The sequence below is a fragment of the Crassostrea angulata genome, chromosome 4 (assembly GCF_025612915.1).
Source record: "Crassostrea angulata isolate pt1a10 chromosome 4, ASM2561291v2, whole genome shotgun sequence".
NCBI classification, from domain to species: Eukaryota; Metazoa; Mollusca; class Bivalvia; order Ostreida; family Ostreidae; genus Magallana; species Magallana angulata.
The window spans coordinates 29,726,910-29,748,973 of NC_069114.1; the positions used below are offsets into that span (position 1 = coordinate 29,726,910).

Sequence of the window (22,064 nt, forward strand, 5' to 3'; positions counted from 1 at the left end):
GTATCAAGTTGATTGACTCTTAACTCTGTCTAATAATCTGTATTAAAAGTGATGAGCAACACAAAAAGGAAAAAAATCGTAAAAAAGGTCCTATAATTTGGAGGCTAGTGGTTCCATTTGATGTATCTTATTTTTAAAATTTTCTATAAAGCTACCAACTATTATTTAGTGGAAAAAAAACCCATTTATATATAGATACGTTGTATATCAACTTTTTTAAAAAGCGCCATTTAGCCGGTTTATAATTAAAAATTGATACAATACGAATAAATCCCGGACAGAAACTTGCATATATAACAAGAAAAAGTATATGAAAGACATCTAGAACAAGCATTCTGAGAGTATTGCATAAGCAATACACGTCCCCTACCGGTTTGTATTATTCTATGAAAGCTTCCAAGCACACAACTATTTCAGAGCTATTGTAAACGAGATGTCATGCTTTAATCAGAGATAAAAGAACAAAGGGAATTAAAACTATATAGCTGATATAGAAATTATATACAAAATAGCTAAAATAATACTCTTTATTTCATCTCCCGTAATTTCGCCAAGTCTATTCTGTATTCGCTGGTAAAAATTTGTGAAAACAATGCACTGTTATGCACAATATCATATCTTACCGTCTTCTGTACCCCAAATCAAACCAAACAGTTAAACAGCCCAACCCGATTGTAATAATACAAAAAAATATGCTGCTATCCAAAATCAAAAGCTGCCCAACTTTGAAAAATTGTGGCCCCACCCTACCCCTGGGGGTCATGATTTTCACAACTTTGAATCTACACTACCTGAGGATGCTTCCACACAAGTTTCAGCTTTCTTGGCTAATTAGTTTCTGAGAAAAGGGTGTGGCCCTTAATTTTCACAACTTAGAATCCCCTTTTCCTACGGACGATTTGTGAAAAGTTTGGTTGAAATTCGTTAAGTAGTTCTTGAGAAGATGTTGAAAATGTGAAATGTTTACGAACGGACAGACGGACGACAGACAAAATGTGATCAGAAAAGCTCACTTGAGCTTTCAGCTCAGGTGAGCTAAGGAGAAAGCTGTAATTAAAGAGTACTATTATCTATAGACTGTAAAGTGCAAAAGACAAATATCAAATCTACAAAACAGGTAAAGAAAACACAGAGATTTTTTGAATTGTGCTATAAACAATATTAATTGCTTAATATTCAATATAAACACTGCAATGCATTCCACGTCTGAAGTATCTCAGAATAGCACTGAAGAAAATGTGGTAGAATTTGTGCTGACATAACCACAAACATGTACTAGTATACATTTGATGAATGGAACCTAGAGATGCTGTCACACACTACACGGTCTTTGAGATAGAGGCATGTTTCAATCCAATGTTCATGGGTACGATCCTCTTAAAGGTCTTACGCAAGGAAATAACCAATGAAACTGAGCTCAATTGTAGTTCCATATATAGAGAGACAATTTCTTTTCTTTCTTCCTTTTTGGCACCTTATTTTAGGCCTATATTATTGATTTTGGACTCAGTGGGTATGAAAATTATTACTTTAGTGAAGTTGTCACACTAATTTCAATGGAACTATTTTTTTTTAGATGCGCATGATGCAACTTCATGGATGGTGTTGAGCCTGTTTGTCAACATGTAGAACCCACGTGTACTTGGGGGTAGGTATGTTTACTCTCAATTATCTCTCTTAGAAGCCGCATAAGGCGTTATTTTTCTGATCTAAAATTTTTCTTGAAGCATTTATTTAAAATTTCTCTTTCATGGATTATACGCTGAGAGTATAGAGAATTCATTAACTGAATTAAAGCTATATGGTAGCATATAGTGAAATTAATTCCTTGTGTGAGACCTTAAAGTGACTTAACTGTATCTCAGATCTATCCCAAAGATCGTGTAATAGTTGGCAGCGTTTCTAGTTTCTATTGTTATTTGTGAAAATCAAGGTTTTTGTTTATCTACATGTAAGCCATGACAACATGCTGTTGTTTGAAGAGTGGGTTCAGCAGGTCTAGGGTTCAATCCTTGACCGAGACGGCGCTTCACCTCCAAGTCAGTGAATGTCCTTGTGATTTATGTGTATATGCAAACTGTGTATAGCAGTATAGTGTAACGTACAAAGTTTCATAATACCTGCTATACAGCTGTAGGTCAGTAGCAGAACGGTCAGATTCTCTGTCACAAAGAAACTAGAGGTAAACCCAGTGAAGACTAGGAATCCCCCCAGTATGGTGCCCACTCGACAGCTCCATCTGTTGACCACAAAGCTCACTGCTGGCCCTTATGTCAATTGTATTCATACTATTAGTCATTCTAAACTGTTATATTTTTATAATTATATGTTCAAAGTACAAATTAGAAAAAAAAAATAAAAAATCATTTTGTTCAAAATGAAAAGTCACTGAAAGTGCCTAATTAGAAACTAATTAAAAGTAGGGGTAATTGCTAAAGCAAACCGAATCGGATACTCCTCTACGTATCCTAGCATATTTTTTTTTTTTATATTGGACAAGATTATAAGTTCGTCAAGAAAGGTTTGCTTACCCATCAGACTCAGCAGACTAAAGAATATGGACCCGATCAGGGATGTGAAAGCAGCGTCTTTCTTGAATTTCTCCAACAAGGCCACATGCACGACTCCCGTCCCATAGCTAAGTGTGGCACCGACAAACATACAGACGGACGAAGACAGGAGCACCACGAACGCCCAGCCCCGGTCAACATCGGAAAAGGTGGCCCCTCTCGCGACATTTGGACTGTTTTCATGATTTTCCTGGTCAAGTTTACTTCCGATTGACACTGAATTTGGGAGTTCGCATTTCGACATCTTTTTGCCAAAATGGGCGGTTGGATATGTGCGACTGAAGAGTTAAAGATGACCTGGCATTACCAGTGGGAAATCATGGTGAGTAATCGTCCACGTCCTTTCTCATACTACACTCTAGATAAAAAAATAACTTGGGGGTAACTGTCTACGGAATTCATTTGTTGCTAACATCAATGAAGAAAATATATGGCCGAATATAATGACATCTGGAATTTGTTTAAATATCATAAGAACCCCCCCCCCCCCCCCCCCATTTTCATTATAAAATTTATCCATACATTATCTTGAGTGTTTCTGTCTCCAATATTTGACTTTCAAATATAATGTTTTTTAAGGAGGGACGTCACTTATGCACAGGAAATAGTTCTTTGGTTTGAAGTGTGATAAGATAAGAACGGTCAAGACGGTTAGTTCCGTTTTATTGTCATGTGTTTGTGATTCAATCAGTCGCTCATATAAAAAAACATTTTGTAATGTTCTGCATATAAACCCATTTTTGCGATTCATTTCTAAAACGTCGTTTACGCTACAAACTAATTTTCCTGGTATTTTTTATTTATTTTAAAAAAAAAAGATTTACATTTTGATGTTTAGCAGAGTAAAGTTCAATCTTTAGTATTTTAAATGTTTTTTAATTAGTAAATAAATGTCCATATAAATACCTCCCCAAAATATGCAAATGCTTTTCATCAGTGTTTTAGGCAGATATTTCCTGTTTAAAGGAATAAAAGTAATATAACCTATTTAGATAAAAAAAAAAAAAAAAAGATCAAGTTACTCAAAATGTGAAAATGTGCATCATATGACATATAATTTTCACAAAATACAAAACACATTTTTAATATAATATAAAAAGCCCTTAAGTATTCAAGACGTAATTTTCAAATGTTATTTAAGAGAACCCGAAGCACATGCATAATTATATATAATAACTAACGTGTAAATTAGTGTTCATTACCTGGGAAGTCGAATTCATAGCTCCATTAAAACAACATACATGTAACAACGAGATAGAATTAAGTGCCCATAGTATTCATAACTCCATTAAAACAACATAACAACAAGATACACTATATTGTCCATTATGATAGTGATTCACGTTTGAAAGGTCAATATAATAAACGATTTTGACCATATACTCTTAGCGCAGGTTTACATAGATAAAAGAACGGACCTCACCTACCAAAGGCTAAATGCTCTGCACTTATATAACTTTATCAACAAAACAAATTAATCTTGATGAGATAAGGTTTCAAAAGTGGGTACACACTTACGCCCTAATGCCAAATTGAAACCAATTGGCCACAGCTTATTTTCGGGGAGAGACAAGTCTTTGATAAACAATAAAACATTATTTACCTTGAACTATTGACCGATAAGTTACTTCCCCTATGTTTCGCTGATAAGCGATATGAAAGGGTGCGATCAACAAATATTGGGATTCCGTATTATTGATCAATTTTGATCGCGTTTAGATTTTAAATAAGTCAGATCACAGGTTAAATATATTCATCGAATACTAAGTCTTACTTTTTCATTACCAATTAAATCGGAAGGCACAAATACTCGTATATACAATACAAGATCTCACAATGAACCAAGTACACAGATTAATATTTTCTTCAAATATCGTTCATTTGGATAAAAAGCTTTATGAAGCAGACATGTAGTATTACGTTTTTCATGTAGATTCCTGTTTTTGATAATTTGCTTTACTGCATAAGACTTCTTTAATTATTATATATAGTTAAATGAAAAAAAATGCGATGCCACTGCCAGTGCATGTTGAACTGTACAGATTATGCGAAGAATTGCATTTGATTTTTCTGACTAGTATTTTGCCTTATTATTTTTTTTTTTTGGTCAAAATTGATAGAAAAGTAATATATTCAAATCAATTCCATAAAGACAATTCGATATCGGAAAACTTATTTTTTAATTTCCTATCATTATTTTTTTTCACAAAGAATGATCTTTTTTTTTCATTATTTGCATAACAGGCAGTACAGGATTGAGCATCTGTCGACTCCATTAAAAAATAATCATAGTATAAGTTGACATAAATCTGTGTAGTATTTGAAACCTTTTTCAGTGGAATCTTGTCTGCCCTAATTATTCAATGTTATAATCTGTGGAATTTTCTTTCCATTATTTTAAAATCATTTATAAAACATATCTATTCATTTTTTTTATTTTGGGGAATTAAGACATTTTACAATGTGTGGAATCTAAACAGACTTTCTGCTCAAATATGTAATAACATTATGTTTGACAACATTTTTCTGCCCATTAGCTCGTCATTTTTTTAGATTATGTTTCCAAAAAGGAATATGGAACTTTTTTGCTTTTTACCGTTTGGGGATTTTAAAAAACATATTGGGTGATTTTCTGCTATTTTTGACTTATATTCGCTTTTTTATTTTTTTCTCTTTAAGAAAAAAATGTTTAAGATAATTATTGCCAAGTATTATCAAGTATGTCATGTCTGTTCTTAAAATAATTTAATATTAAGTTCTGCATGATTTATTTGGTAACATGTTTTTTAATGTCCTTCTTTTTGCTTTACCTATTTTTAACCTTATTGTCAGTTATGTGATTGATGTTTCAAACTCCATATGTGGTTCATTTTAATTCAGAAAGTTCGGATAGTATTATGTATAATCATATGTATATCAGTAGTGGCTGCATATTTTTTAAATAATATTAAATATTCCAAATTCAAAATTTCTAATCTTCATTCTCCTTGCATGTGTCCTCTTGTGTTCCTACCATGAAGACGTTTGCATAATAAATGTCTTGTAAAATTGTTAACATTCTTTCCCACTAGGTATAATGTTACGACACTTTCTTCTTTTAAAAGCATCCATGTACATCGAGCAATGCATGTAACTTTGTTTTCCTTCATGTAACCTTCAAAGCCTCTTTTGATCTGCGTGTTCCAAACTTTTCGATGACTCAAAACAATTTCCAAAGTTTAAAATCTTTATTTCAATGACAGTATATTAACAAAAAAAAAATAACAAAAAGAATACCTTAACGTAGAGACAAGCACTGCTCCCATTGCAATAGTGACCTCGACCGGTCAATCAATTAACCGACTCTTCATCAGAAAGGAGTCTGATTTCCTGAACCTGGAGACCGGAACACGACAAAGACTGGTCTGAACTTCGCTCCGGGCGTGTCAGCCATTTCTTTATGGTGCCTGGGGTAGGGTTGTCAAGTGCCCTGAGGGGGGATAAGTAATGGTTATCCGGTAGTCCGTTTCTATCCATGAACAGACTCTCTACACTCTCGCTGTATCCATTTGGAGTCTTGCTCATGATGCTATCTCTACTTTTCCTGAGATGTGTCCTCTTGTCGTCTTCGACGATTACAGTAAATGACCCCGAGAGATACGCTGAACCAGAGAGAAATCTACTCTCTTTGAAGTCAACGAATGAGGTGGCTTTCTCTTTCGTATCGGATTTCCCATGCCAGAAGGACGCGCACAGACTAACAAATGCGCCAATAATACAAAGGATCCCTATGAAACGAAGAAATTTTAGTAAGTAAGATATGACAAAATCTAGCTTATTATTTAAAGTTTTTTGAAAGTTTGCAAAATTTTAGATCCGACATACAAATTCAAAGCTTTGTTGATTTATCATTTCGTCGAGTGATAATTCATTTGAATTGCATATTATATTGGATACATAATAAAATAAAGTCGCTAAATCCATTAGAACCATTTTAACAAGACCTTGGACTTTTTGTAGGACGTTGCTGTCTATTTCTTGCGTCAAAACAAGTTAAAAATGACGTGGTTTCAATCGAAATATGCACCGATTGCGTAGTCTTAGCTCAAACGCCAGACAAATCTTGTTGATTTCAGAGAACCGAGACTGAACGGCTAGCAATGAAATAGACAGGCATACATCATAATGCTGTTTTACACAACTACCCAAAGTCCAAGCTCTTGTTAAAATGTACGTGTACAACTAGTTTTGTAGTTATTCTAATTCATCATCTCTTACCTGATAGGAAGAAGACTCCCTCATAAGACACCCCCAAATCAATAAGGGCACCTGTTCAGTTGAAAAAAGGTAATGTATTAGTAATCATTTCTCTTTGCTAGGCACCATCTGATTGTTTTTAAAACAAATAACATGTATTTTATAAAAGACACTAAACGGTGAATGAAAAGCAGGCTGTTTCAATCCGTTTGTATTCGTTAAATAGACCTGTAAACGATATATGGCTCAAAGTTGACCAAAACTTAAATATGTTAGAAGTCAAGTTATAGGCAAGATACATGTACATAATTGAGAATTTTTTTTATATTAAAGGTGGTATTGGACAACTCCATGTTGTGACGTATTATTTATCGAAATGAACAATAAAATCAAGTGTAATTTTATCACTAGTTTCTTTCACAAAATTGTCATCGATCAGGTTACGCAGTGGGATAGATGGTTCACTATGAATATTCAAGTGACGAGTTTGAATCCCGCTGGGGATTTAAAAATGTTCAACTTTCCAAAAAGTTTTATAATGTATTTTGTGGTTAAATATTGCAAAATTTGAAAGTTCTAAACCAGTAAAAGTATTTTAATTATAATGTACTTTAATCCGCATTAATATCGACAGATGTCCCATGCCACCTTTTAATCAAAGCACGAGTCATATTTTTATTTTGTTTACCAAAATTAAAGAAACTAGACACGATCTCGTTGCGAGCAACGAATGGGTCTTCCGTCCGAATTTGAATAGATTAGATTAAACTTATCACTTCAAAGATAAAATCGTAGATCTAAGCGAGAAATAGTAAAAAAAATAAAAATTGCGGCAATCAGGGCTTGAACCCGGGTCACCTAGACCATGTCCACGACTCTATCGACTGAGCTACTCAGACTCTACATTCCGAACTTTGACGCTTTATTTCTCGAGAATGCCTAAATTACCTGAAAGCACCTTGTTGCGAGCAACAAGTGGGTCTTTCGTTTGATTTTGAATTGATAGGGTTCAATTAAACTGTTGACATTTGGTACGATTTACTATCATATTAACTTCCTTTTAAACTAATTTTCCAACCTACAATGCGAAATGCAGATTTCCGGAAAACGTCATTTTTAAATTTCAATATCTCTGCAATGCGTTGTCCGATTTTAAAACGGTTTTCAGTTTTGTATTCAGTACAAAAATGTCAACTTTAAGCATATGCTTGAAAATTCCAAAAATCGAAATATAAGAATCACTTCCGGTGACGACCGGAAGTGACGGACGACCTGCTCATATTAAAATTCGATAAGTTTAAAACATATTCTGATGGGAAAAAATTGTAGATTATTTGATTTAAAAAAATTCTAAAACACAATTTTCCAAAAATGCTGTTTGAGCGGACCGGAAGTGACGGACGATCGTAGTTTTACTTGATCGGCCCTAGACATTCAAAAATCTATCATTCCTGAAACTTTCAATTTTCTATCTTTAATCGTTTTTGCAAAAAAGGGAGGACAAGATCACTTTTTACAAAAAGAAAAACGAATATAACGGCCGACCGGAAGTGGCGTCATCAACAAAAATGTACATGATAAAAGACCTTGATATTTTGTATTATTCCTGAAATTTTCATAAAAATCCATTGTAGCATATTTGAGATATTTGAGTTTTAAGAAAAGTGTTAAGAAAAAAAAGAATAATAATAGTGAAAAATAGGGAAAAAGAAACCTAACAAAAACAATAGGGTCTTCCGTTGGAAACGGAAGACCCTAATTACCAATTTGTTATAATACACTATGTAGCAAACAAGATAAACTGATTTCATTTACTCATAAATAACATTGTCAACGAAAGAAAGCAACATTTGATTGAAGCTTATACTCATGTGTTAACATAAAAAAAACTGTTAAATTGTTAATTTTTTTGTTTTGTAAACAATACTGTTTACAAAACAAAAAATGTCAAACTCTGTATCTTACTTGTAACTCGATATTTGACTTTTATATTTAGACAAAGCATAATAATGCCCATGTTAACCGTCATTCTAGACCTTGAAAAGGAAAAATTAAATATAATTTTTAAAGCTCATATCGTGTCTTGTTTTCATTAAATTTCGGTAGCTATCAAATTCCTTCCGAAAAAATATCAGCAATGAAAATGTCTTGGATCAATACCTTCTGTTAACCGATATCTGTGTCATTACCTGCCAATGGTCCTCCGAGTATGCAAGCTATTCCCGCCAATGTGAAATAAAATCCTACAGCAGACGATAATTGGGATATACCAACGATTTCACAACAGAGGGGATTGATCAGCACAATTAGTCCTCCACTGTATATCCCGGTAACAAATGAGTATATACTCTGTCCGATATATTTGGCACTGTAAAGGGGGAATGTGACTGTTGTGAGACCAAATATCCCAAGGAATCCAAAGTTGAGTAGCAGAGGGTCGATGCCCCCGGGCCCTAGCACTAACCCGGCAAGAAATCTATTGAGCGTGCTGCCTAGTCCAATCATTGTAATCAAAAAGGCCGCCTGCATGTCTGTTGCACCATACTCAACAGAGAAGCGGGGCAGGTGTATAAAAAGGATATTGTATGGCACGTTCCAGAAAAATGACGCCACGAGAATGCATAGAAAAGCTTTGTTCCTAAATACACTGCACTGAAAATGACTCTTCTTTTTGGAATCGGATTTCTCGTTCGTTGTTTTGTATGACATTTCGATTTCTGTTGGTCTCATTAAGGCACCAAACACTATGGCTTGACCCCCAAATGCTCCCAAGACTAGCATGGCTCCTCGAAGACTGTATTGATCAATTAGATACTGAATGAAAGGGCCGCCTGCAAACATTCCTAAACCTGCTCCGGCTACATTGACACCCACGGCAATTCCACGATACTTCTCGAAAGAGTAGCCAACTACAATAACGGCAGATATAGCGCTGAATCCTAGACCAATTCCTGAAAATATTTCAAAGAATCAAAAATCTTGTAAATGATACGATACTTTTTTCAAACCCAATTTTTATTGCACAAATGGTAACTGTGAATATATTGTAATTATAGTTTTTTAGACTCATAAAAGTGCATCTGCTGATGGAACACAAGCTAGACTTAACATCTGAATTATACAATGTAATCTGAATCTGAATTATGCAACGTTATCTTTTGACTTCTGACCTGCAATGACGCCGTATGTGACCAGTAAAACAATCAAATTAGGAGCGAAGAAGCTGAGAGAGAACCCCGAGAAAAGGCAACAACCAGAAGTTATGGCTGCTACCCGACAGCTCCACTTGTTGATAACAAAGCTCACAAGAGGTCCTGGAAAATAATAGCGCGAGACATTTGAGAGCAAATCTTACCACAAACATACCTTTTTCTAATCGTTCTTGCCGCTCTGCAATGTTGTTTTCTAACATCAGTTTAATAGCTTGAAGTATTGAAATTTGAAGCACTTGGTCGACTGAAACTAAAATGTGTGTTCATTCAATAACAGCGTTATATTTACCGATTTTGAAATATTTTGAAGACATTACAGTTCACTACCTTTATATTATATCTTTTTATTAGAGTGGACTAATCATGAATTACTGTAAACCCGGTATTTTGCACTTGCAATATATATCAACACTATTTGCTTTTTTTTTCATCGCAAACAATTTCATTTCTTTTTGCTCTGTGTAATGTAAAAAAGGACTGAACACGAATAAAATCACTTTTCTGCAAAATTGATTAATTAATTAAATTAATTAATCTTTGCGGACTGGCTTTTTTGCAGTTTCAAATGATAATATGGCTCGTGCATGCATAATACTTGGTTTAAAGTACAGGGTTGGAAAGGAGGAGAATAAGTTTTGAAAAGCGTGCGATTAAAAACCCAAGTATAAATCTTAAATGCTTACCAAATTAAGCTGTAAAGGAAATTAATGAGTTTTGCAAACAAAGTAATGATGATGATGCATGCTTGTCTTATATGATATAATATGAATATTACATGTATCTATATATTTTAATTTCAAAAACAAACTTAGGGCAGTATCTTTTTTATTCGAAGAAAAATGTCGGTGCATAAATTATGTTCCAACAAAGTGTCAATATCTAACAATCTCTCTCTCTCTCTCTCTCTCTCTCTCTCTCTCTCTCTCTCTCTCTCTCTCTGTACTTTTTTTTACATAGCTACCCGTGAGACACAGCAGACTGGTGTACACAGATCCCACCAAAGAGGTAAAGGTGAGATCCTCTTTGAATTCGTTCAGTAAGGCGTTGTGGAAGACCCCGACACTGTAACTTAGCACTCCAGTGATAAACTGCGTACAGAAGGCCGCCATCATAACCACCCACGCCCAGCCCTGGTCGATGTCCCGCATCTGAATAACACAATTAAACTTGTAAAATAACTTGAACTTGTAAGACACAAATATAGAATATGCAAGATAGATAGAAGCCACGTTCGAATTCAAAAAAATTCCGGGGAGGGGGATAGGTGTGTGGGTTCTGAGGTCTATTTTAGGTACATTCACTATAAGGACTTAATAAGTTTGAATTAGTTAAAATGGGACACCTCAATATTATACAATACTTCTAAATGTATAACAGCATGAGTTCAAACTTATACCTTCTGTATTTTTTGTTGGCTTTATTTAACTAAGGAATGAATTCAATATTTACTTGTTTTAATATACGATATAAAATGGTTTGGGGCAGTTTCCGCTATATAAACCGCGAAGCGATTAATAAAAAAGCATAAACAGTTTCAAACCATTTTATATCGTATAAAACTAATAAATATTGAATTCATTGCTTTTAATTTTTTTTTTTTACTCTTTATTGTAAATAAAAACGGTCATTTGACCTTCAAAATGACGTAAAATTGTACAAAATTCAAATGAACGTCAGGCGTATTGATACGTTTTTGACGTTAGTCTTACTATGACGTAGGCAACATTCTTTATACGATATAAAATAATTTTTTGCCCAATCGGAAAGCGCGTTACAACCAGAATTAAATTATTTGATATTCTAAGGTGCCTAAATTCACTTAAAATAAACAGTATCTCTATGGTTTAAGGAGGCTTGGTGGTAAACAAATTCATCCATCAGATCTACCTAATATTTTAAGATATGCTTTGGTTGACTTTAAACTATAATTAAGTGATGACAAGATTCATTTATTTTACTTTTTTAATTTGGGTATTTCCCTATATTTTTATATTATATATGTAACTGTCCACAAATGGCCACAACCATCGAGTCTTCTTCAAGAGGAATTAAATAACAGTACTAAGTAATTTCCTCCTATAGTTTCAAAAACAATACCTTGTACGATTGTATACATGTATCATATGTTTCATGGTTATTAATAATACATGTAAGTGAAATATGTTCTTTAAGAATTTGATGGACTTTATCACGCTTTTGCAGTACAAAGATGGGAGTTATGGTTCTTACTGATATGCCTAGACTTGATGAACTGAAGCCAGCAAACGCTAGAACAAGTAAATAAACGATATGTAAAACAAAATATTTTTCATTATCCTTGATTGATGTATTGCACCCGACTGAAGCTTTTCATGCTGCTTGAAGAGAAAGTTCCGTTTTATAGTTTAATCGATAAGGTTTTCCAATACATCCGAATAAATTATTGAATTTTTACCTTTCTTGTTCCTCGCTTTCCTTTGTCACATTCGTTTACTCAGCATCGCGCTGCAGAACGACCCTTTTCCTCTCTTTACTACCTACAACACACATAATAGAGAAAACGTACATATGTATATGATTTTATATAACCACGAGACGCAGTTATCGATCGGTCAGAGCCCTGATATAGGAGTCTACCGTCTTCACATGTTGAGAAGTTCCGCAAACTCTGCTATAAACAAACCTGCGTGATCTGATATTAAGTATATATAAGACAGGAAGCTTATGAACTGTACATGTACATCTGGTCAGTGACTTTTCCGAAGGAAGGGTGAAGGTTTTAAACTTATCCGGGTTAAAAAGCATCAAAGTTTTAAGGATATAAATGGAAAAGGTATTCCAATTTCAAAAATTACAAGAACAATTTCAGGAAAGAGGTATTGGAGCCCGACCCCCTTGCCCCCTCCTCCGATAGATTTCCACTAGTGTTGGTTTATATTAGTAAAGATATTCTGTGCTTTACACAAATAAAAACTGTACGACAGCTCTTCACATGCAGTTGCACTTAGATAAGAAACATATAATATTATGTAATATTCCTTCTATCATGCCTGTACGATACAATGTATTCCTATTCACTGTGAACGTTTAGCAAGCCGCAACTCGTAGAAAATGCGAATGGATTTTGTTCCGATATATATATATGATGAAAGATTTACTCATTATTGCATAAGTTATTACATGTATCAATTTCGCAGTAACACTGGTCACCAAGTATTAAATTTTACAGAAACACGTATATCACACACTAATTTCTATTGTTATACTTTCATGTTAAATACTGAAATCTGATTGGTTAAGACGCAGTTAATAATATTTACTATTACCCTCAGCGTTAGCAACGCACTTGGCAACGGGTAACATTAAAAAATGTTACATGCGTGAAAGTTATGCGCGTACGGTTCGCTGTAGAATTCACGTTATTCCTATATAAAAGCAGTAAAATTTTCTTAAAATTTTCTTAAAAAGACATTCAGTATAACAAAATAAATAGTGCCTGTTTGGGAGGATAACAGTTGAAATTGACACCCCTCGAAAACCATTGTCAACCTCCGCTTCGCGTCGGTTGACAATGGTTTTCTCGGGGTGTCAATTTCAACTGTTACCCTCCCAAACAGGCACTATTTATATAATGATACACTGCAGCACACCAGCATTGACCACCAAATGTTATAATTTAGCGCCCCCAAAATTTGTTGATGTGCAAAATCTTCAACATTTTTATCTTCTTCTTTGTTCGTAGGATATTTCTGAAACCATGTTTAATATTTTGGAACGAAATGATGACTTCGTGTCCAAAAAGAAGGGCCTTTTATGATCAAGGGTCATGAATTCAATGTCAAAATACTCGGTACAAGTCAAGAACCGCGCGTCTCCTTTTAAATTGCGGGATCTTTAGATAAAGATTTTAAGCATAGCATTATAACTAACTTAGATACTGCAACTCATGTGTTTTTGGAAAGATAAATATACTTTGTCTAATTGTTCCTTCGTTATTTTATTTTAGAAATTTCTAGTACTTTACCATCACGTATTTAGAAAAATACATCCAGATCTAACGTAAATTTATTCTTAGTCCGATGTACAGAGTATTTAATGGGGACATACAGGTATTCTTTTATGCGTAATTTGCAAACAAAACAATATGTAGAACGTCATATTTATTGGGGTTTTTTTTCATCTTTTGTCAACAGTTTTATTGTGTCTCTGGCAATTACTCAAACATAGTTCTTTTCAACATATAGGTGAAATTTTAACAGGCAATGCACCATTTATTAATTCAGGTAGGTGAAATTTTAAAAGGCAATGCACCATTTTTTAATTCAGGTAGGTGAAATTTTATAAGGCAATGCACCATTTATTAATATTCAGGTAGGTGAAATTTTAAAAGGCAATGCACCATTTATTAATTCAGGCAGGACAAGGAAACCGCAATGAATTCAAAATGGCATTAAACGTCCTGAATTGACACCTTCAGTACAATCACAACAAACCTTTGTTTACATCAACTTTTCTTTGATATACTTTAGCTAAATGTTGCATTATTTTATGGTTTTTCGTGCATCCAGTTTTTTGGGTTGTTTTTTTTTAAATCTATGGTATCAAATTTGTAGAGTGTGAATATGAATAAATAGTTTTAACGATTTTAAACTTTATGTCATTGTAAATGGTGACGCGTTCATCAATCTTCGCATAAGTCTCTTTTTTTCATTTAATATATTATTCTTAAATAAGCAGTGCATATATATCTGTAACACTTCTATGTTAGTACGTGTTTGGGATTTAAAATACCCTTAGTTCAACGAATGATCCCATTTCACTCCACTCAAGTGTAAACAACGATCAATGATTTTATATACACTAGAGCGTATTTCCAATATAACAAATTGTCGAAGTTTTTAATCAATACAGATGATACTAAAATCATTATAAAATAAACTTAAGATCTTTTTATAGTATTAACTCTTAACTGGCACCTTGTGAGCCATTAAATAAGTGCGTTTTACCTACCTTACAAGTACTAGCAATCTAACAGTAAGCCCTCTCGCTGAATCGATTAGGTTTTTCTACTGCACATAAACGGGAAGGTCGCGCGCCCTTACGTGCATTGTACTACGAGCAGAGTTAATCGGTCTTTGTGCTTGAACGCTGGTGTGAATTAACAGCCTGTTAGTTAGCTGCCACCATACAAACACTGGTTTCCTGGCACTCATATTACTTGTAGGTAACAGATATATGAAACAATTCTGGTCTTATATGTGTCAGTGATGTTTACTTGACCAAAGTAGTTTGTTTTTAGTATTGGTCTGTCTTCCTTGCTTAGTCAAAAGACTATCTCTGATAGTCTGAGCCAAATTTCGAAATCAATTTTTTTTCATCGATTTACCATTGTAGTATATTCTGCTTAAATTAAGACCAGTTGCGTTTATTTAGTAAAATAAAATACGACACGATTTCAACATCAGAATGAGTGCCTGGACATTGATAACTTCAATCGTTATTTCTCGTTCCTTTCCGTTCACAAAAACAATTTTGTGTTTAGCCCTATTGGCAACACTATGTTTAATCAGTCTCCTGAAGAAGACCCTACCTGGGGCGATAACTCGATGTGCAAAATTCTCCCTACGATAGACTACATGTTCTGTAATGTACTTCGTTTTTGGCAAGTAAGATGTCTTCAAGTCTGGTACCATAGCTAAAGCATTTATCGTCTGATACAGGGCTGAGACAATTTACTGTAAACCAATTTTATTCGCGGCGACTTTATTTTGCGATTAACTGCCGATAAACTGGTTCGCGACGACCTATGTTCTCGGCCAAGCCTTATCCAGACCTGTATTGTTATAAAAACTATAGACAAAGGATTGGTTCGCGGCGAGAAATATTCGCGACGACATGGCTCTCGCTAACCTCGCAAAAATTTCTCGCACGCGAATAAAAGTTGGTTTACAGTATCTTAGAGGTAAAGACAGCTGCATGGCATGCATATATAAAGTGCATCAACTTCTAATCATAATAAAAATGTCATAAATGCTGGCTTAACCTCTTGGCATTAGCTATAGGGACACGAAGTTGAACATAGTAGATATAAAATATATGAATTAATATGACACGTGAATTTCCTGTAAATAAAATATTCACCTCAGAAACATTTAAAATAATATTTTGATTCTTACATTTCTTACAAATTCGACTATTTGAATGTACGAAACTTGATAACCATGGCTTAGGAGAGCTGAAAACCAAAAGGCAAACATTTGTCAAAGTATTTTTGTCACAGCACTTTATACCCAAATGATCTTCAAGATCGGTAGATAACAAATACATATAAAAATACTGATTGGAGTTGCTTTTATTAATGTCCCTATTCTGTAATTATTACCTTAGGCATTTTATTAAAAGGCCAACTAAATTCCTCTATACAGTAATGTGGGATGTACAGTATTCATCATTAATTTATCATTAAATTATTTTTGGTATAAATTGTTGCTTTATCTAGACTTTCAGTCTCTACTGTAATTGACTTCAAAGGTGTAACCTATGCATTAGTCTGAGGACTTCGGCCTCTGATGCGATGACCAGTGCATTAGCCCAAGGACATCGGCCTCTGATGTAATGTCCAGCGCAACATCACCTGACCTTTACGAAATTTGGTCAGAGAGAGGAGAATGGGTTGTCTTAACCGTGGTCAAGGGGGTCAAACCTACGCATACGGGCGGAGCGTCCGGGAAATGAAGCCTCGGGAGAAAGTGCCGGACTTAGCATTCTCCAATCAGCACTAACTTTACACCAAGTACAACTTTGGCTCGGATCTTAATGATAAAACCCAGCGCCCAACTCTTTTCCATCGTTCCTCGGTTGCTCTCCATTCAAGAAAATTACTAACTGTCTGCAATGAAGATACTGAGGGAAACCAACTTACGTTAAGAACTGTTAATACTTTGCCGGACACTTCCAATTCAAGAACTTTGCGTAAAACTTTCCTCCTAAGGCTGTTCGTGGAACGGAACTGTGCTCGGACTTTGAAGGACTGTGAACGAACTGACTTCAATTGGCTCTTGTTTATTAATTTTTAAATTTTATTTTTCTTTCTTTTTATTTTTAATTGTAAAGAATTAAAAATCATTATTGTAATTTAATTGAGTTAATCTTAAAGCACAACGCGGAGATAATTTCATTTCATTTTTGTTGAAGCTGTACGATCTATTCTATTACTTTGTATTTGTAATAAACTTCAATTATACCTGCTGATATTTTTTGTGATTATTGAGAAATAATTGCAATTGTCTTACAGTAGGAATAAATACGACTAGAGGAATATTGAACTGTTCATACCATTTAAAATCTGACTATTTTTAGTTATATTTGTAATTATGAATAAAGATAAGTTTCCTTGAAACACACTGCTTCTGATAACATTACGTCAAAGAACCATATATGATAAGAGAAAAATTTGGCCCCCATAATTCGCCATTTTTTAAGTGTTTCGGGTACAGTAAAATGGTAACTAATTTTTTAGAAGAGTTCATATAAAATATATTTTTCATCTATTTAATTGATTTATTTGCACTCACTGGCAGTATATGACGTCAGAAGTGACAGCATTTCTATAATTCAATCAAAATCAGCCAAAAATTGACATTTTTCTTATATATTTACGAATGGGAAATATAGAGCGCATGCTTGAACAAGGAAAATTTTTTTGTCACTTATTAGTCTTGGCTAGATACATCTCTGATTAAAATATTTTATTTGTTCAAGAATGCGCTCTATGTTTTCGAAAGGAAAAACTGCTTAAAAACAAGCTGTTTTACGCTAAAAATGCAAAAATGGCGGGAAAAGGTTGTCTTTACAATGTCATATTCTAAATTGTGGGCACTTGAACCAAAATGAATATTATGTAAACACATCACATACATATCTGTACTAAGAAAAGAAAGAATGATAGTAAAATGATGATGTTCATTTTAGGGGGCCATTTTAGGCCCTTATCATATATAGTCCTTTATCGATTATTTAGTGATAAGTGGTAAGTGATACCACTTACAAAGTCTTGTCAGTGGTGAAGATATGTGCTTAGGTCTAGACATTGTTTTACTTCCGGTTTGCCAGAGTAAGTGCATCGGAGCAATCGCAACTTCTCGGGCTTTTCCGGCAAGCTCGGTGTTTTTCCGAGCTTGTTGGAAAGGCCCTAGAAGTTGGGATTGTGCATTGGAAATTATGGATGCACTTTTAGAGTGAGTTATGACCAGTAAGACACTCTATTATTAGAATTAAAATATATACATGTAATAATATACTGTGGTTTCACCAATTTTCGTTGAATACCAATTTTCGTGGATTTCGTTTTTAAGTTGATCCATGAAATTAAATGTTCATTGAAATGCAATTTCTATTAACATTTTGTATTGATGGGGTCATTGGCCACGAATTTACATATCTTTGAAACTGTGATTTTCACTTTATCCACGAAAATTGATATCTTGAATATAAATGAAACCACAGTGATAGATAAAGCTTTTTCTACATTACTATTTTAAACTGTTCAAATATTTCGGTTAAAAACCCCCAACTAAAATTCATTGTGAGAAATTTGGATAGGAAAGATGATGAATAAAACGAACATCCAAATTTTCCTTAGTCACAATGCCTGTTGGCGAAACTCAAGGTGAGGAAAATAGAATTACCTCCAAAGGACCTTTCATCATTTCCAAGATCTTTTGCTTGACCACTTGAGGCTTTCTATTGAAGATTATAGATTCTATATGTTTCTAATCTTGATTATTATTTTTTAGACAAGCGTAATGTGAAAACCAAACTCGAAACTATTTAATAGCTACATACATGTTTGTCACACTCAAATGGGTTACGGATATAATTCAATACACATCTGGTTGTAATAGGACCATTTTAAAAGGAGCTTGGACATTATGTAGTTGTGTCAAACAGCATTGTGACCTAGACCTGTCTATTTCATTGCTGGGCATTCAGCAATGGATCTTTGAAATTAACATGATTTGTCTGGCTTTTGAGCTAAGAGTACAAAATTGGTGCATACTTCACTTGAAACCAGCGTCAAATTTAACTTGTTTTGACGCAAGGAAAAGATAATTACATCCTACCGAAAGTCCAAGGTCTTGTTAAAATGGTTCTAAATATAAAGTGTAGAGGTAAGGTAATGATATGTCAGTCTTATTTTGACAGCAGATTTTAGGGTCCCAAAGTTTAAACATTCATATTCAATTTTTTTACAAATTGAATTTGCATGACATAACAAAAAGATATTAATAAAAGACACAAAAAGAATCATCAATGACCTCTTCGCGCTAACATCCATGCCAACAAAAGATAACTCAATCGTTGTGAAGGAAATAAAGTTCAGTTCAAAGTCCATTGACCTTGATGGTTTTTATTTGTGTTTTGAACTGGCTTGAGTCCTGAATCACTAATATGGGAGCTAGTTTAGATATTTTAGGTTTGAGTTTGTATACCTTTTACCTTACGGTAGAGGTAATTTGCCCTATTTTCTCTATTAATTCCATGCCTGATCCTGATTTGTGTGCATCTTTGTAATATTAACATTACCGATTTGAATCCATCAGCCCCCCCCCCCCTCTTCCCCACTTCCCAGTGATAAGGTAATTATCAATTATGGATAAATATTTTTCTCAAAATAATTATATACCTTCTACATAATAATACACAAGGTACCCATCGCTGCCATCTTGTATTTATTCAAAACTGTCACAGCAGCTGGAAGTTTTGCTTGAAATTCATCGGTAAACTATTTAGCGATCCCGGTCCTTCTACATCTAAGCTTACAACCGATTCAACCAAAACAGCGCATTACACCTGTCATTAATAAAAATCATCCCTTATTTTGCATATACTGCTTTTATTTTATATGTAATGCCAAATGCCTGTCTTTTACATGAAACTAATCAGGTAAAAAATTTTAAAGCATATGAGCTGTATCTTTTTGAATTTTATTTTGGTGCAAAAACAAGTATGATAAGTCTGCATGTAACTTAAACTTAAATGATAAATAAGATTTGAACAAGTCATTGATTTTTGTCAAAAGAAAGAGTTCTCTTCTAAGGAATACATATAGCAAACCAATTTTTGTACAGGACGACAATAATTCTATTTTGTTCCAATTAAGGCTTCTTAACGGCTTTTTCCACAAAAACATGGCTTAAAAAAGTTTAAAAGCCATGATATTTTTGTCATTTTAGTACAAAATAACATTTGTGTAACAAAAAATTTCACCATAAAAATGGCAGCTCATATTGCTTTAATGTAAAGTCGCCACGAATTTTAGTTCCGTACGGTGTGCATACATTTTGTATATTAAAGCTATATATATACTGTAATTTTTTAAATTTATTATTCATGGTAAAGCAATTTTAAATGCTTTCTTTAGTGATTCATGCGGGATATGAAGGTGGCGACATTGCAGAAAAAATACATACATTTGACCCGCGATAACATGTTTAGTAATTTTTTTTTGCGATGATCATGTCATCATCATAATTATTTCGTGCAGCCCGTGATTTTTCTTAGATCGCGGTAGGAGCTCGACCGTTCGATAAACAGTGCGTGGATTTCAGTCTGTTTGTTTCTATATAGCTATGAATTAATTAACTACATGTATATATAAGTTAAATAAAGGGAATCATACTGTAGATGTAAATATACGTGTGTTATTTGCAGACGCCTGATCTATCGTGTTAAAATGAATATTTCTTCGTTTTTTGTATTTTTTTTGGGGGGGGGTGTTTGTTTTTTGTTTGTTTTTTATTCATATTTGTTTGTTTGGGTTTTTGGTGTGTTTTTTTTTTATTTTTGCAATATTTATGAAACTGATTTCTATATAGCCAAACAACTTTTTTTGGCTTAGTTTACAGAAAACAAGTTTTTGTCAAAAATAATCAAATATTATTCTAAACATAAAAGTTTCAAATAAAAACTATGCTATAAATTGTCATAAACTAATAAATAAACCATACTGGACGTTAACAGATGTTTACAGAAATGTTGTTATACAGTTTGTTGTTTTTTTTATTCTGAAATAGATTTTCTTATTTCGAAATGAATCAGAGAAAGGAATACTACTTAAATATAATCTACCTGTTATAGCCAACTTGCTACTCAAAACGTTTTAATCATTCGTATATCAAAAATGACGTCTTTAGAATCTTTTAAAGGGGCAAGGTCACGATTTTTGTCAAATCCAGTTTTACTTTTTTTTTAACTTTCAATGCTCTAGGAATTTATTTCTAACGATCAGGTGAAATTTGACTATCAGTCGTAGAGTTATGAGCAAGATACAAGGCTCACAACTCTTTGTTATGTAAACAAAGCTCGTGCCCTGTTTTTGTGTACATAGGTTCAATTATATACTAGTAAAAAATCTTTTCCAAACTGATTTGTCTATCTTCTTATTCATTTTAAGCATAGATAAACAGTTCCTAACGTTTAACACAAAGATCATTTTAAGTCTAAAAATGGAATTTTCACTACAAAATTATTTAAAATGTAAACAAAAGCTTCGTTATATAGTAAGTAATTATAAACTCTATAACTCGCTTAAAACTCAACAAATGATACTCAAATTTTGGTTGCCTATTTAAAAATGCCTTACTGAAGCGTTGTTTACGTTAAAATTGGAAAAATATTTTTTGACCAAAATCGTCACCATGGCATTTTTAGACAGAGGTTGGATAACTTTGTTGGATATACTGGTAAAAGCCACCAGAATATACTTACAAGTTGTCTCTCTTGTAGCTGTGGCTAAAAGATGCAAATCCTGCTCATATTTTATTTTTGCTTTTTCTAGACGTCAATACAGTTTTACATCTGTCACTTATTGATCGACTCATGTGTGGCCAATGAGACAATGACATTCATAGTAAGGAAGAAATATTCCGTAAAATATTTGTCGGTAAACAAAAATCAACGCATATTTTATTTCTCAGGTGCCATCTTTTTGCTAATTTTGTATATATTGTATACAATTTTGAACAAAATATTTTTCTGTAATTTAGAGGGATCAGCATATTGATAA

The 22,064-nt window shown here is 33.6% G+C and overlaps 1 protein-coding gene across 1 annotated transcript in view; it reads right to left on the reverse strand.

Moving 5' to 3' along the window:
- LOC128182208 (uncharacterized) overlaps positions 1-17,262 on the reverse strand; it is a 47,188-nt gene extending 29,926 nt beyond the window's left edge. Inside the window, exons 1-8 of the mRNA XM_052850809.1 lie at positions 16,795-17,262; positions 10,980-11,166; positions 9,977-10,120; positions 8,996-9,757; positions 6,828-6,878; positions 5,914-6,337; positions 2,532-2,848; positions 2,121-2,267 (exon numbers count right to left, since the gene is read on the reverse strand). Coding sequence (XP_052706769.1) covers positions 2,121-2,267; positions 2,532-2,848; positions 5,914-6,337; positions 6,828-6,878; positions 8,996-9,757; positions 9,977-10,120; positions 10,980-11,166; positions 16,795-16,866 — 2,104 coding nt within the window. The 5' untranslated portion in view covers positions 16,867-17,262. The remainder of the gene's footprint in view (positions 1-2,120; positions 2,268-2,531; positions 2,849-5,913; positions 6,338-6,827; positions 6,879-8,995; positions 9,758-9,976; positions 10,121-10,979; positions 11,167-16,794) is intronic.
- Between the last annotated feature and the right edge of the window lie 4,802 nt (positions 17,263-22,064).